The 15,203-nt window shown below is 41.8% G+C and overlaps 1 protein-coding gene across 2 annotated transcripts in view; it reads left to right on the top strand.

Moving 5' to 3' along the window:
• LOC142297047 (uncharacterized) overlaps positions 1 to 2,291 on the top strand; it is a 46,565-nt gene extending 44,274 nt beyond the window's left edge. For both annotated transcript variants that reach the window (XM_075341281.1, XM_075341280.1), the window contains exon 3: positions 899 to 2,291. In XM_075341281.1, coding sequence (XP_075197396.1) covers positions 899 to 2,160 — 1,262 coding nt within the window. In that variant the 3' untranslated portion in view covers positions 2,161 to 2,291. The remainder of the gene's footprint in view (positions 1 to 898) is intronic.
• The last annotated feature ends 12,912 nt before the right edge of the window (positions 2,292 to 15,203 follow it).

The raw sequence follows: 15,203 nt of genomic DNA, 5'->3' as shown, positions 1-15,203 counted from the left end.
CCAAGCAGTAGTTTTCCACCACATATTGGGTATCGGCGTACACACGAGAAATTGCACAACAGAATTATATGGTCCATTTTCTCATCTTACCCTTGGGAAAATGAAAATTTGTGGTTAAAGCAACACTTTTGTGGGAAAAGTTAAAATCTTCATTTTTTTTTTTTCCTTTCACATTGCTGTAATTTCTGTGACACATCTAAAGTGTACTTTGGCATTGCATTACTGCTGTAGGAATATTACAAAAAAGGGATAAATACGTAGCTAATGTGAAAAATGAGTAAAAAGATAGACATTGCATTACTGCTTTAGAAATATTTGCAGAGAGATTCTTAGCTTATGTATTGGCCAATTCATGTGAGCCCAATTACCTTGACAAGGCGATCTCGTTATATTGGGAACCTATCCTTAAATGCCTCTATGTGTGATTAAAAATCTGCATGTCTGGACAGATAGGTTCCTGGCTAAATAAGATGGTGGAGTGCTTGGTCAGGTGCTTGTCAAGGTTATTTGGCTCACGTGGATTGTTCAATACATAAACTAAAAATCTCACTTTGCAAATATCTCTAAAGCAGTAATGCAATGCATATGTCGTTTTACTAATTTTATTCATTATCTAGGTTTGGTTTTTTTTCTAATATTTCTACAGCAGTAATGCAATGCCAAAGTATCCTTATATTAAGTGCCACTGGATATGCTTTTGTAGATATGTTTTATTGAATGCCGTTTTGAGCACTTCGAGGAATGCAGTTTTTAAAATGTCATTTTGTGTATTTTCTGTCACATAGGCCTTTTAAAGTAGAACTTTGCTACACACTTTGGAATTTGTACGAATTTATGTGTCTGTGTATGTTTGAGGTTATATTATTAAAAGCCTATAACTTCAATTTTTTTATGACAGATGACTGTACCAGGAGGTCAACACAGAATGCTAAGGGAAGTGAAAGTCACAAAGGAGAGAAGCCATATTCATGTTCAGAATGTGAGAAATGTTTTGCTAAGAAATCACATCTCATTACACATGAGAGAATTCACACAGGAGTGAAGCCATATTCATGTGCAGAATGTGGGAAATGTTTTTCTCAGAAATCAAATCTTGTTAAACATGAGAAAATTCACACAGGAGTAAAGCCATATTCATGCTCAGAATGTGGGAAATGTTTTGCTCGGAAATCAAATCTTATTATACATATGAGAATTCACACAGGAGAGAATTCATATTCATGTTCAGAATGTGAGAAATGTTTTGCTCAGAAATCAAATCTCATTACACATGAGAGCATTCATACAGGAGTGAAACCATATATATGTTCAGAATGTGAGAAATGTTTTGCTCGGAAATCAAATCTTGTTAAACATGAGAGAATTCACACAGGAGTGAAGCCATATTCATGCTCAGAATGTAGGAAATTTTTTGCTCGGAAATCATATCTTATTATACATATGAGAATTCACACAGGAGTGAAGCCATATTCATGCTCAGAATGTGAGAAATGTTTTACTCTGAAATCAGATCTTAGTAGACATGAGAGAAGTCACACAGGAGTGAAGCCATATTCATGTTCAGAATGTGGGAAATGTTTTGCTAAAAAATCAGATCTTGTTAAACATGAGAGAATTCACACAGGAGAGAAGCCATATTCATGCTCAGAATGTGGGAAATGTTTTACTCTGAAATCAGATCTTATTACACATGCAAGAATTCACACAGGAAAGAAGCCATATTCATGCTCAGAATGTGGGAAATGTTTTGTTTGGAAAGCACATCTTCGTTTACATGAGAGAATTCACACAGGAGAGTATTCATATTCATGTTCAGAATGTGGGAAATGTTTTGCTGATAAATCAAAACTTAATAGACATGAGAGAATTCACACAGGAGAGAAGCCATATTCATGTTCAGAATGTGGGAAATGTTTTGCTGATAAATCAAAACTTAATAGACATGAGAGAATTCACACAGGAGAGAAGCCATATTCATGCTCAGAATGTGGGAAATGTTTTACTCGGAAATCATATCTTATTATACATGAGAGAATTCACACAGGAAAGAATTCATATTCATGTTCAGAATCTGGGAAAAGTTTTGCTGAGAATCCAAATTTTAATAAGCATAAGATAATTCAAACAGGAGAGAAGCCTTATTCATGTTCAGAATGTTGAAAATGTTTTGCTCAGAAATCATATCTTATTATACATGAGAGAATTCACACAAGCTTGAAGCCATAGTCATGAATGTCTGTTTTTGTAAATATTAAAACGTTTACTATCTGTTAATAAAGAGTTCATTTTATTTCATGGGCCATTATGGTTGTGTACTTTTTTATGATGGATCATTTACAAACTTCATCTTTTTACACATTTTTTTTCTAATTAGAATTTCTAATTATTTCTACATGATCTCTATAATTTAATTTAATTAGGACCACACACACAAAATGTTATGTCTCATGCTGAATGGCAACAACAAAATCTACTGCCTGAACAGCGACCCACTATTCCTGAGAACTGCTGATCCAACCACCTTGCCGTCCTCAGAAAGGCAACTCAAGCTGTATCAAAAGGTAAGAAGCTTATTCTTACAATATTTGAATTTGATACACAGCCGATTTTGCTAATTTTCCCATCTGCAAAGAATGGAGAGGGCTGTAATTTTTATTGTAAGTAACTTCAACTGTGACAGAATATAAAAAAAATACAGAAAATTACATTCCAAGATTTTTAAATAATGAATTTACATTTTATTGCGTGAAATAAGTATTTGATACAATTGAAATACAGAACTTAGCATTTGGTACAGAAACGTTTGTTTGCAGTTACAGAGGTCAGACGTTTCCTACAGTTCTTGACCCTGTTTGCACACACTGCAGCAGAGATTTTGGTTCACTCCTCCATACAGATCTCCTCCAGATCTTTCAGGTTTCTGGGCTGCATTGAGTTTCAGTTCCTTCCAAAGATTTTTTTTTATTATTAGGCTCAGGTCCTTAGTTGCCCTGTCTGTGTGTTTCGGGTCATCATCATGCTGGAAGACCCAACCACGACCCATCTTCAATGCTCTAATACCAAAAAGTTCTATTTTGGTCTCAACTGACCACTTGACCTTCCCACATGCCTCTTCTGGATCATCCAGATGGTCACTGGCAAGATTCAAATGAGCCGGGATGTGATGGCATAAGCAGGGAGACCTTGCATGCCCAAAATTTTAATTCATGAGGGCATAGTGTGTTACTGTAATATTTGAAAATGTGGTCCCAGCTCTGGTCAGGTTGTTGACCAGGTCCTCCCGTGCAATTCTGGGCTGGTTCTTGACTTTTCTGAGAAGTATACTTACCCCCACCTTGCATAAAGCCCCAGACAAAGTAAGATTGACAGTCATCTTCTGTTTCTTCTATTTTCCACTAACTGCGACAACAGTTGTTGCCTTTTCACCAAGCTGCTTGCCTATTGGCCTGTATCCTATCCCAGCCTTGTGAAGGTCTATAATTCTTTTTCTCTGGTGTGCTTAGATAGCGCTTTGGTCTTGGACGTAGTGGAGAGGTTGGAGTGTGATTGAGTGTGTGGACAGGTGTCTTTTATACAGGTAAGATGTTCAAACGGGTGCAATTAAAACAGGTAATGAGTGCAGATTACAAGGTCTTCTTAAAGAAAAAATAGCAGGTCTGTGTAAGCCTGAATTCTTGCTGGTTGGTAGATGATTAAATACTTATTTCATGCAATAAAATGTATGATTTTTAAATTAAGAAATTACAATGTGATTTTCTGTTTTTTTGGTTTTTTTTATTGTCACTGTTGAAGTTACTTACAATAAAAATTACACTTCTCCATTTTTTTGTAGGTGGGAAAACTTTTCATATCGGCATTGTAGCAAATACTTATGTTCCCTATCGTACCTCCTCATGTCACGATTTTACCACTCAGTGAGTGCTCATTCGACATTCAGATTCAGAGCTGTGCCAAGCTGTGCCAAGCTGTCAGTTTTGTTAGTGACAGCTCGTCTGTCCTATCTGTTGCATGCTGAGCTGTCAGTAATAAGAAAAACAGTTCAGTAGCCCAATCAGGGCAGGGGTGTGCTGAGTTTAGGCCAGGTGTCTCCTGTTCTGAGTGACTATCTGGCTATTTAGCTGGTTGGCCGCAAGAAAACAACATCCAAATCCAAAATGGCAACATCTGGCTCTAGTACTTTAGAGACTTCTACAAAGACATCCCAAAAGAAGGACTAAGCCAAGAACAGGAAAACCATAACATCAAAACTAAAGGCGCTGGAGGAAGAAGTAAAAAAATTCCAAAAACCCTCTGGATACAGCAATTACATTAGAGGAAGTTGCAGAGAATCTCTTCCATAAGGTGTAAAAAGAGCCAGTGGTCCGGATTGAATCCCCCCAGAGATGCTGAAGTACAGCCCACCAGAAATACAGTTTTAGTCTCCACCCGCATACAGCTAGCCATAAGCAGAATACTTCCGGGGGTGGGAGGGTGAAGTTTTTCCATTTATTTTTTTTTGGGGGGGGGGGTTGCACACTACATTTGATCACTCTGTTGTTACCCCCACTGCGAGCTGTTCAAATACTGCAGGCGCCTCGCACAGGGCTAAAGCAGCAAGCTTACCTGAGCAGAGTGGTCCGCTCACGTAAAGCATCCGAACCCGAACTTTGTTTTGTTTTTTTTTCGGTGGAAAACCGAACATCGGGTTCACTCATCTCTACTGCTGACACATATTCCTCTGTAGTTGGCAGGGTCATACCTGTCCACCCTCTTGTGGATGGGTGTCATGCGGTCTTGCTTCCAGGTACGAGTGAAGTAGCCGGCACTCAGCACAATATTGAACAGTTTGGAAGTATTCTGCTTATGGCTAGCTGTGTATGGGTGGAGACTAAAACTGACAATCAGTGACTTGCTCTAGGGTTCGCGTCAAGCTGAAACCAGTGGAGGCTCAGCTCGTTTGCTGCCGTCGAACCGAACCTTGACGCATCCGCTCATCTCTATACAGCAGCAACCTGGGAAAACTGTTCACCAGCCTCCTGAACAAGAGGACTCTCAGTTTCCTCACCAAGCACAATGTCCTCAGCAAAAGCCAAGCAGGATTTGTGCGAAACCACCGCACCACGGACGACATCTACACCCTGAAGTCTAATTCAGAGCCACGTTCACAATACGAAGCACGGGAAGGTATACAGTGCTGGCCAAAAGTATTGGCACCCCTGCAATTCTGTCAGAGAATACTCAGTTTCTACTTGAGAATGATTGCAATTACAAATTCTTTGGTATTATTATCTTCATTTATTTTGCTTGCAATGAAAAAACACAAAAGAGAATGAAACAAAAATCAAATCATTGATCATTTCACACAAAACTCCAAAAATGGGCCAGACAAAAGTATTGGCACCCTTAGCCTAATACTTGGTTGTACAACCTTTAGCCAAAATAACTGCGAACAACCACTTCCGGTAACCATCAATGAGTTTCTTACAATGCTCTGCTGGAATTTTAGACCATTATTCTTTGGCAAACTGCTACACTGGGCCCTACATTATGCTGCAAAATTTGTTGGTAGTCTTCAGACTTCATAATGCCATGCACACGGTCAAGCAGTCCAGTGCCAGAGGCAGCAAAGCAACCCCAAAACATCAGGGAACCTCCACCATGTTTGACTGTAGGGACCGTGTTCTTTTCTTTGAATGCCTCTTCTTCTTCTTTTTTTTTTTTTTTTTCCTGTAAACTCTATGTTGATGGCTTTACCCAAAAAGCTCTACTTTTGTCTCATCTGACCAGAGAACATTCTTCCAAAACGATTTAGGCTTTCTCAGGTAAGTTTTGGCAAACTCCAGCCTGGCTTTTTTATGTCTCGGGGTAAGAAGTGGAGTCTTCCTGGGTATCCCACCATACAGTCCCTTTTCATTCAGACGCCGACGGATAGTACGGGTTGACACTATTGTACCCTCGGACTGCAGGGCAGCTTGAACTTGTTTGGATGTTAGTCGAGGTTCTTTATCCACCATCCGCGCAATCTTGCGTTGAAATATCTCGTCAATTTTTCTTTTCCTTCCACATCTAGGGAGGTTAGCCACAGTGCCATGGGCTTTAAACTTCTTGATGGCACTGCGCACCGTAGACACAGGAATTTTCAGGTCTTTGGAGATGGACTTGTAGCCTTGAGATTGCTCATGTTTCCTCACAATTTCAATTCTCAAGTACGCAGACAGTTCTTTGGTCTTCTTTCTTTTCTCCATGCTCAATGTGGTACACACAAGGACACAGGACAGAGGTTGAGTCAACTTTAATCCATGTCAACTGGCTGCAAGTGTGATTTAGTTATTGTCAACACCTGTTAGGTGCCACAGGTAAGTTACAGGTGCTGTTAATTACACAAATTAGAGAAGCATCACATGATTTTTCAAACAGTGCCAATACTTTTGTCCACCCCCTTTTTTTGTGTTTGGTGTGGAATTATATCCAATTTGGCTCTTTTTTTTTTTCCCAAACAATTTTTATTGATTTTACAAAATTTTATACAAAACCATAGCAAAAGAAGTATGATTGCAAAAAAACAAAAAAAACCATACATTCATTGCCAGAATATTTCAAAGAAAAGGATAACACCTCAACATGGTATTCCAAACCATTTTTCGATTTGCAATGACATACAATGAGTCAGTATTAGAAAATCCAAACGTAACACATATAAAACAAACCCCTGAACCCCTTTGTCATCCTGTAATATTTCCAATATCAATGTTGAGCCTTGTTGTTGCCGTGACGTCTCTCCTTCGCCCTTCCCTCGAGTCCCCACTAGTTGAACTTTAATTTTCCCAAACTACCCTGGATTTCATTTAGAAGGTACCACTCCGAATGCCTGAAAGGTGTCACCAACTTATTTATTTCTTCCCGTGTGAAATGAGACTCTATAAAGGTTTTCCATCTCCCAAAGAACTTGGTAGTCTTATTGTCTTTGTCCCTTTCTGCTTCTAGTTTCTCCAACCTCAGAAGATTATGTAGTTTGCCAATGACTTCCCTTGTGGATGGGGCCTCCTCCTTTATCCAATGTCTTAGGATGCACCTTTTAGCTATCATGGCTGTCATGTATGATTGAAAATGTCTTTTTATCTTGAGTGTTCAGTCCCCCTCTAACTCCACCCTCAAAGACGTGAAAAATCCACACCATAAATTCTGGTTTGCAGTAAACATTCCATGTTGTCTGAACCAATGTTCTGACTTGATTCCAGAACCTCTTTATTGCCCTACATTCCCACAAACCATGTAGCATGTCTGTTTTTTTCCTTGTGGCATTTAGGACACCGTGCATTTTTACCCGGTATGTTGAAACCCAACACCGCCCTGTGCAATATCCTAAATTGGGTGTTTCTCCAGCTCTCATTGGTGACCTGCCGCTGCATCTGCACCCATCCTTTCAGTATGTCACCCACTACTTCTCGTCCTTTCAGTTGCTTCTCCCACGCTAAAAGTGTACGACTGTCTTCCTGGGATATTAACAAACCTCTGAATGTTTGATATATTTGAGAGACATTCACACTTGTTACATCACACTCCATTAGCTCGTCAATCATGCTCTTGTTCAGTTCCCTTCCAATTTCTCCAAGATCCCTCATTACTCCATGCTTCAATTGTTCATATTGAATAATGTGGAAACTGTTGAGGTCATATTTATCCAGCACTTCCCGTCCTGTCAGCCACCTTCTCTCTTCCACACTCATAACATCTTTCATTTTTCTAATGCCCTTCTCTTTCCATCTAAGGAACAGTTTATTCTCCCGCCCCTGGGGGAAGTTTGGCAATGCCCAAGGATTTAGATATTTTGATACCTTCCATGAAAGTCCCAATTTCCGTCTTACCAACCTCCAGGCTAGCATGGTGTCTCGGAATATAATTGAATTTCTTATGTGACCTTCGACCTTGGACAGTGGGGAGTGTAGAATGGACGTCAGGTCCCATGGCTCCGCATACTTGCGTTCCATGCCATGATCTGAGTGTCTGCTCGTTCCTCTAAGCCAGTCAATCACATGTCTCATGATGCACACAATGTTGTACCCCCTAACGTCTGGGAAGTTTATTCCTCCCTCCTCCACTGACTTCATCAGCGTACGCAGCTTTATTCTAGGTTTCCTTCCCCTCCAAATAAAATCTGCATACGCTGAGTTGAGTCTATTGACATCCTTTAGTGTTATCAGTAACGGAATCGTTTGGAAGGGGTACAGCAACCTGTGAAAGCTCATCATTTTTATGAGATGGCATCTTGCCAATAGTGGTAGGGGTAATCCTTTCCAGCCTCTCAGTTGGTTTATAATTTTCCTAATCAGTGGACCATAGTTCAATTTGTAAATTGATTCCACCGTCCTCCCTATATACACTCCCAGGTATTTAACTGATGATTGTGCTATAAGGATCCCATTCACATGACCCTCGCTTAAGTTTCTCCCAGTTGGCCCTTGACCTCCCTTCAAAAATAGAATTTCGCATTTCTTTTTGTTCAACTTAAAACCTGAGAAAGATCCGAATTTTTCAATCATGTCAAGTGTCCGGGGCAGGTCCGCTCCTGGATCCCCCATAAATAAAATCACGTCGTCGGCGAAAAGTGGTATCTTCATTTCTGCTCCCCTTATGTTTATCCCTTTGAAACTATTGTGACCCTGCAGCACCCTTGATAACGGCTCAATTGCCAGGTTAAATAGTAGGGGGGATTACGGGCATCCCTGTCTCGTCCCTTTCATCAGAGGGAACATGTCCGAGAGGAAGCCCGGTGTGTGTATCCTAGCTCCCGAGATAGCATATAGGTTTTTGATGTAGCGTCTCATTTTACCTATAAGCCCCGCAGCTTCCATCACCTTGTCCAACCAGCCCCAATTAACATTATCGAACGCTTTCTCAGTGTCGAGTGTGACTAAAGCAGGCCTTGCCCTTCCCTCAGTACGCCCCAGTCGAACAGCATCAACCACTAATATCGTCTTCCTAATGTTGGTCACTGCATTTCTCCCTTTTAATAAACCCTACCTGATGTTCTGAAATTAACCCGGGTAGGACCATGGCCAATCTGTCAGCCATGATTTTGGACATTATTTTTAAGTCCTGGTTGATGAGCGAGATGGGCCTGTAGCTCGAGGGGTCATCCAGATCTTTAGTTCCCTTAGGTATCAATTTAATGTATGCTATGTTGGCGTTTCTAGGGATTTCTGTTCCTCCCAGGATTGCATTAAAAACTAAGGTTAGATCTGGTGAAATCAGATCCTTAAGTGCTTTATAAAATTCGCTATTGAAACCATCAGGTCCTGGTGCCTTATTAGTGTTGAGTTCCCCTATTGTTCTTGAGACCTCTTCTTCTGTAATGTCCGCGTTTAGGGCTTCTATTTCCTCTTCCGTTAAGCTAGGCAACTGGGCTCGTCGTAGCCACTCTGACACGTCAGTCATGTCGCTATGTCCTGACCCATATAACTTCCTATAATAGTCTCCCAGCACCCTGTTAATTTCCTTGGGATCCGAAGTAGTCCCCCCACCCCTTGTTTTCAATTTAGAGATTACTGTCATTTTTCTGTTACCCCTTGCTAAATTTGCCAACATCCTCCCCGCCTTATTGCCAAATTTGTGAAGATCAGCTTCCTTGTAAGACCAAAAAAGCTGTTCTTTTTTTTTTTTTTTTGCCCACTCATCAAAATCTCTTTTAGCCACCAACCACCTATCTTTTGCCGTACTAGACCTGTCTGTCAAATATTTAGTATATGCTATCCGCACTGTCTCGCTGTGGGAGTTGTAACTCTCATTCGTCTTCCGTTTAATCATGGCCGCATATCCCACCAAACGCCCTCTCAAGACCGCTTTCGCCGTTTCCCAGAATAGTACTGGGGTCACCCTGTGTTCCTTGTTATCTTCTGAAAACTCTTCCCACCACTCTTTAATTATCTTGTGAAAATTGTTTTGTCTGAGGAGGAATGACGGGAATCTCCAAATAATGTCTGATCCCCTCTTCAATTTCTCTCTGAGGTCCACTCTCACCGGACTGTGGTCAGAGATCACCATATTCTCAATCATACAGTTTTGTGCTCCATTCACAAGTTCCATAGACATCCAAATCTGATCTATACGTGACCAACTGCCGTGTGGGTGAGAGAAGTGTGTATATTCTCTGTCATGCGGGTGAGTTAATCTCCATACGTCTTTCAGACCTACATCTTCTAATGAAACATCTTTGTGAGCTAAACCTTTGTCCACGGATCCCAACTCTCCCTCTCCCCTCCTTCTATCCTCCACTGAGTCTGGCACTGTATTGAGGTCTCCCGCCACTATGATGTTAGATTCCTTGTCAGCTAAAATTAGGGCTTTTAGGGTGTCATGAAACTTGCTTTGGTGCGTGTTTGGACCATAAACATTATATATGCTGAGTGTTCCCGCTGGACTAGTAATTGTTAAATGCTGCCATCTTCCTTGGTCGTCCTCTTCATGAGCCACCACTTCATGATTGAGCTGTTTGTTTATCAGGATCAGTGTGCCCGCCTTCCTACCTTGTGCCGCTGCCCCATACACTGAACCTACCCAGTATTTCCTCATATGGAAAAAATCCTCTCTCCCCAAGTGGGTTTCTTGTAATAGAGCAATATCCGTTTTTAGCCTTTTCAAATGTCTTAATATCATTGCTCGCTTATTAGGTGATCTGAGGCCCTTAACGTTCCACGTTGTTAAATGCACCATGCTTGTCTATGTAATCTGCTCTTGTCAATGCTACCCCTCTGGACCCCTACTTCAGGAAAAACACGGCTACCCATATTGTTCTCGCAACTGTCTCCACCAGGATGACATTTCTTTTCCCCATCTTGTAAATAAAACCTTAGATAACGCATGAAAAGTAAAAAATCTGCAACTATAAAACATGTTTTCCCTTTCAAGGGACTTTCGGCTTTCCTCGCCATGTGAGTGACTTCCCCTTTTCCTGGCCAAAATATTAGGCTCCCTAGTCACCCCCCTGATAAACAAGTTCTGTGCTCTATCCCCCTGGTAAAACACAATGATCTTAAATATTATGTAAGGATTAAAGCATTATGTTATATATTATAAAACCTTAACGAGAGTTCGTCAGCTGGGCTAGTCCTGGATTTGTAAGGCCTTTCTGTCAAACAGATCGGGTCCATCGTGCTTGGATCTAAAAAGCAATCCAGACAGCCAGAGAGGAAGAATAGAGAGGAAAGAAAAAAAAAATTCCCTTTTTCTTTCCTGTTTTTCACTCACCGAGAGTGGGAAGATCAATCAGTTCTCTCCCTATCCTCTTCGCGATGGCTCGCCCCTCTCTACGTGGCATCTTTCCTTGAACAAGGGGAGCAAATAATATCCAGTAGAAGTCGATTCAAGGATCATCAGATGTCTCGGTCTCCCAGAGCGCTGTTCCCTGGGACCTGGCCCAGGACTAGGCTGCTGAACTGGACTTCTGCTCCTTGCTCCGCTGATCTCAGTTTGTGCTTGTCTATTTGATTGTCCCCCCTCTCCTCCCGGGCCTGTAGGGGAACCTTTTCTGTGATATCCTCCTCCATTGGAACTTTTCTCCTGTTCATCTGACCGGTTTTTGTCGTGTTGTGACATGAGGACGTTTTCCGCTTCCTTGTGATCTTTGTAATACGAGAAAGAGCCATTGGAGTTCCTGACCTTTAGTATAGCCGGATAGAGTAATTGGCATCTTACTCTTTTGTTGTATAGGAATGTGCATATTTTGCTGAATTCCTTCCTCCGTTTAGCTACATCAGCAGAATAATCCCCAAAGATCAGCAGTCTATTGCCTTGGTATTGTAAGGGCCGTTTTCGGTCTCTGAAAGCCTTCAGGATTTCCTCTTTGTGCTTTGTAGTCAAGCTACTTGAGTATCACTTGTCTGGCTCTTGGCGGGGGTTTATTACTTGAATTTTGACCTTCACCTTTATTCCCCTCCTGCGGCCTTAATGGTCCCACTCTGTGGGCTCTTTCTACTCTAAAGTCCGCTTTTATGCCCAGCGCCCGTGGTAGCTCCACCTCACAGATATTGTCTAGCTGGCTCATCGATACCGATTCTGGCAGCCCCACAATGCGAAGATTGTTTCGCCTTGACCTGTTTTCTAGATCTTCTGCCTTATCTTTCAGGTATTCATTGGATTTTACTAAAGTTGCTATTTGTTCTTGCATGCTCTGAATTACCTCCTCAGAGTTAGATATTCTATGTTCTGTTTCTGCCAATCTATTGGAGTGGTCATTCAGTTGTTTTTGCATGGCGGCTAATGAAGATTGGATAGCTGTCTCAATGGCCACTGTAATTTCTTTAGACAGGTGAGATGCCACTTCTATTGCCAGTCTTTTATTGTTTGTTTTAATGTTTTGTTTATTGAAGCAAAAAAAAAGAATACAAAGTCAACAGAAATCAGTGTTAACTAATATTATTTCAACTGTATCGTATCTTCCCATTATATCTGTATAACTCAGACTACTTGTGCGCTGCCTGAGCTTATCCGAATAATAGACTTAGTCTTCCGGCTGTGGGAGAGTCCGATCCAGATTTTTAGCCTGGTTTCTGGATTAATATGAAACAATTTTAACAGTAAGTACCATAGGAAATAGGGGTAGGGGGGGGTAGCTAGAATCTAGAAGAGCGAATTTATATCGCATGAAATTCAGTTAAGGGATTAGAGTGAAAGGGTTCAAGAAACGGAGAAAGAAGAGGAAGGGATAGAAGAGGGAAGAGAAAGGAGAGGATTTTGGTCTTGGGTCCACTCATCTCGTGGTGGGTATGGTCTGACAGTTGTCCTTCATCTCATTGGAGGGTGGTAGGATGACTCACAGTTCCCTATGTTGCTGTCTGTGAAGTAACTACTGAGAATTGGGGAGTAGACTTATAGGTTTGCCAAGCCTTCCAAACCTGGTGGAAAGGGAGCACATTCTGACGCGAGAGGGCCGAAAGTTCTTCAACATGATATAATTGATCAATCTTCAGCAAGAGCTGCGTGAGAGTGGGAATTTTCGTTGTGCGCCACAATTGGGCTATGAGAAGTTTACAAGCTGAGCCTACAAATGTCGCTAGTTTCGAAGTAGCTTTATCTTTAGGCCACATTGGGAAGTTCAGAAGCAATTGTCTAGGGTCCAGGACCCCCTTTTTGCCTGTGAGGTCAAATATTAACTGTGATGCTGTCCGCCAGAAGGTCTGGATAATCGGACATTCCCACCACACATGTAGATATGTTCCCTTGTCCCTCTCGCATCGCCAGCATTGCCACGTACTAGACGAGGTGGGGACAATGTACCATCTCGCAATCACTTTAAAGGAATTCTCTTGAACTCTCACACAACATGACGGACCGTGTGAGGCATTATAAATTTGGCTCGTTTGTAGATCGGTAAATGTAGTTTTCAGGTCCCTTTCCCATCTTAGTATATATGCTCTCTTTACCACCAGTTTTTTTGTAAGCAGGGTATGGTATAGATTAGAAAGAACTTTTCTGGGAGCCCGGGTTTGCATACAGAAAGATTCAAATGTAGTTAAAGGTCTGTCAAGACGGGTGTGAGGCAATAATGGGTGGATCACATGTTTTAATTTCGTATGATGGAGAAATGTGAGCCTAGCGAGGAGAGGGTTCGTACCCATCTCCTGTTCAGATATCAAAGAGCCATCCACCAAAAGATCAGCTAACGGAACATTCACATTGGTCAGGAATGTGGCCTTCATGGACGCGGCTTGATTTACATCAGCGTCTAGTATGTCTGAAACTTGGGTTAGAGGAGAAAGAGGGGGGGCCAGTGTCTCCCTATTTTCCTTCCATTTGTGCATAAGGGTTCTCGTTAGTTCATTTGGAATGGTTCTTTTATCTTTCTGGTTAGGAGGGGAAAGTAACATAGCTCGTAGAGGGGTGGGGGCTAAGTATTCTTCTATAGATATCCACAATTTATTCGGTGGGCGTCTGATCCAGTCTACCGTTCTGGAGAGGACGGCGGCTTGGTAATATAACGATACATTGGGTAAACCCATGCCCCCTTTGTCTTTTGTAAGGTTCAATGTTTGAAAATTGATTCTTGGTTTATGTTTATTCCAGACGTAGTTGGATATTAAAGAGTTACATTGAGAAAGAAAAGCTGTGGGGATTGGTATGGGTAACATTTGAAAGAGGTAGATAAACTTTGGGAGTATAATGCTTTTAATTAGGTTTTTCCGGCCCATCCACGAAAGAAAGGGAGCCCTCCACGAGGCTATTTGTGCGGTAAGATTAGGAAGAAGGGGCTAATAGTTGAGATCAAACAAGGACTTGAAGGTTTTCCCTAGTTTAATGCCTAAGTATGTTATATGACTATTTGGCCACCGAAAAGGAAACGAGTTTTGGAGAGACTTTGTAACTTTACTGGCGATATTAATGCTTAATGCTTCTGATTTAGATAGGTAAATTTTGAAGTTAGACCAGTGGCCGTATTCCTCTAGTAATTTCATAAAGGCAGGGAAACCCCTTTCCGGCCTGGACATTACCACCAACAAGTCGTCTGCAAAGGCGGCAGACTTGTGATGAACTCCCTGCAGGTTGAACCCCTCAACTTCCTGGTCTTGCTGGATGGAAATTAGCAGTGGCTCCATGACCAAGACAAAGAGTAGGGGGGATAAGGGGCATCCCTGCCTTGTGCCATTTTTAATGTCGAGGGGGTCGGTGAGAGTATTATTTATCTTAATCCTGGCCGTGGGGGATGTGTACATCTGTAGGATTGCGCGTATGGTATCTGGGGGAAAATGGAAGGCCTCCAACGTCCCCTGCAAGAAGGTCCAGTCCACCCTGTCAAACGCTTTCTCAGCGTCCGTTCCCAGCAGCACCAGAGGCAGCTTATGGGTCCTGGCGTGTTGCATTAAGTTTATTACTCTTAGCGCGTTATCCTTCCCCTCTCTACCTCTAACAAACCCTGATTGTTCAGGGGAGATGAGATCTGGAAGGATATCCGCCACTCGGTTAGCAATTAAGCTAGCATATATCTTTAGGTCCACATTCAAGAGTGAGATGGGCCTATAGTTTCCACAACACTCCGGGTCTTTCCCGTCTTTGTGTATCAATGATATATGCGCCTCTAGTGCTTGCTTAGGTATAGGATCGCCGTGGAGTAGAGCGTTGCATGATGCTAAGAGGTGGTCCCCCAGGATGTCAAAAAATTTTTTATAATAGATAATGGGAAGGCCATCTGGACCTGGAGCCTTCCCCACGGGGCTCCTGGACAGGAGGACTGA

Source organism: Anomaloglossus baeobatrachus, chromosome 3 (genome assembly GCF_048569485.1).
Source record: "Anomaloglossus baeobatrachus isolate aAnoBae1 chromosome 3, aAnoBae1.hap1, whole genome shotgun sequence".
Classification (NCBI taxonomy): Eukaryota; Metazoa; Chordata; class Amphibia; order Anura; family Aromobatidae; genus Anomaloglossus; species Anomaloglossus baeobatrachus.
Note: the sequence above shows the minus strand (reverse complement) of the source record. Positions and strands in the feature narration are given on the sequence as shown.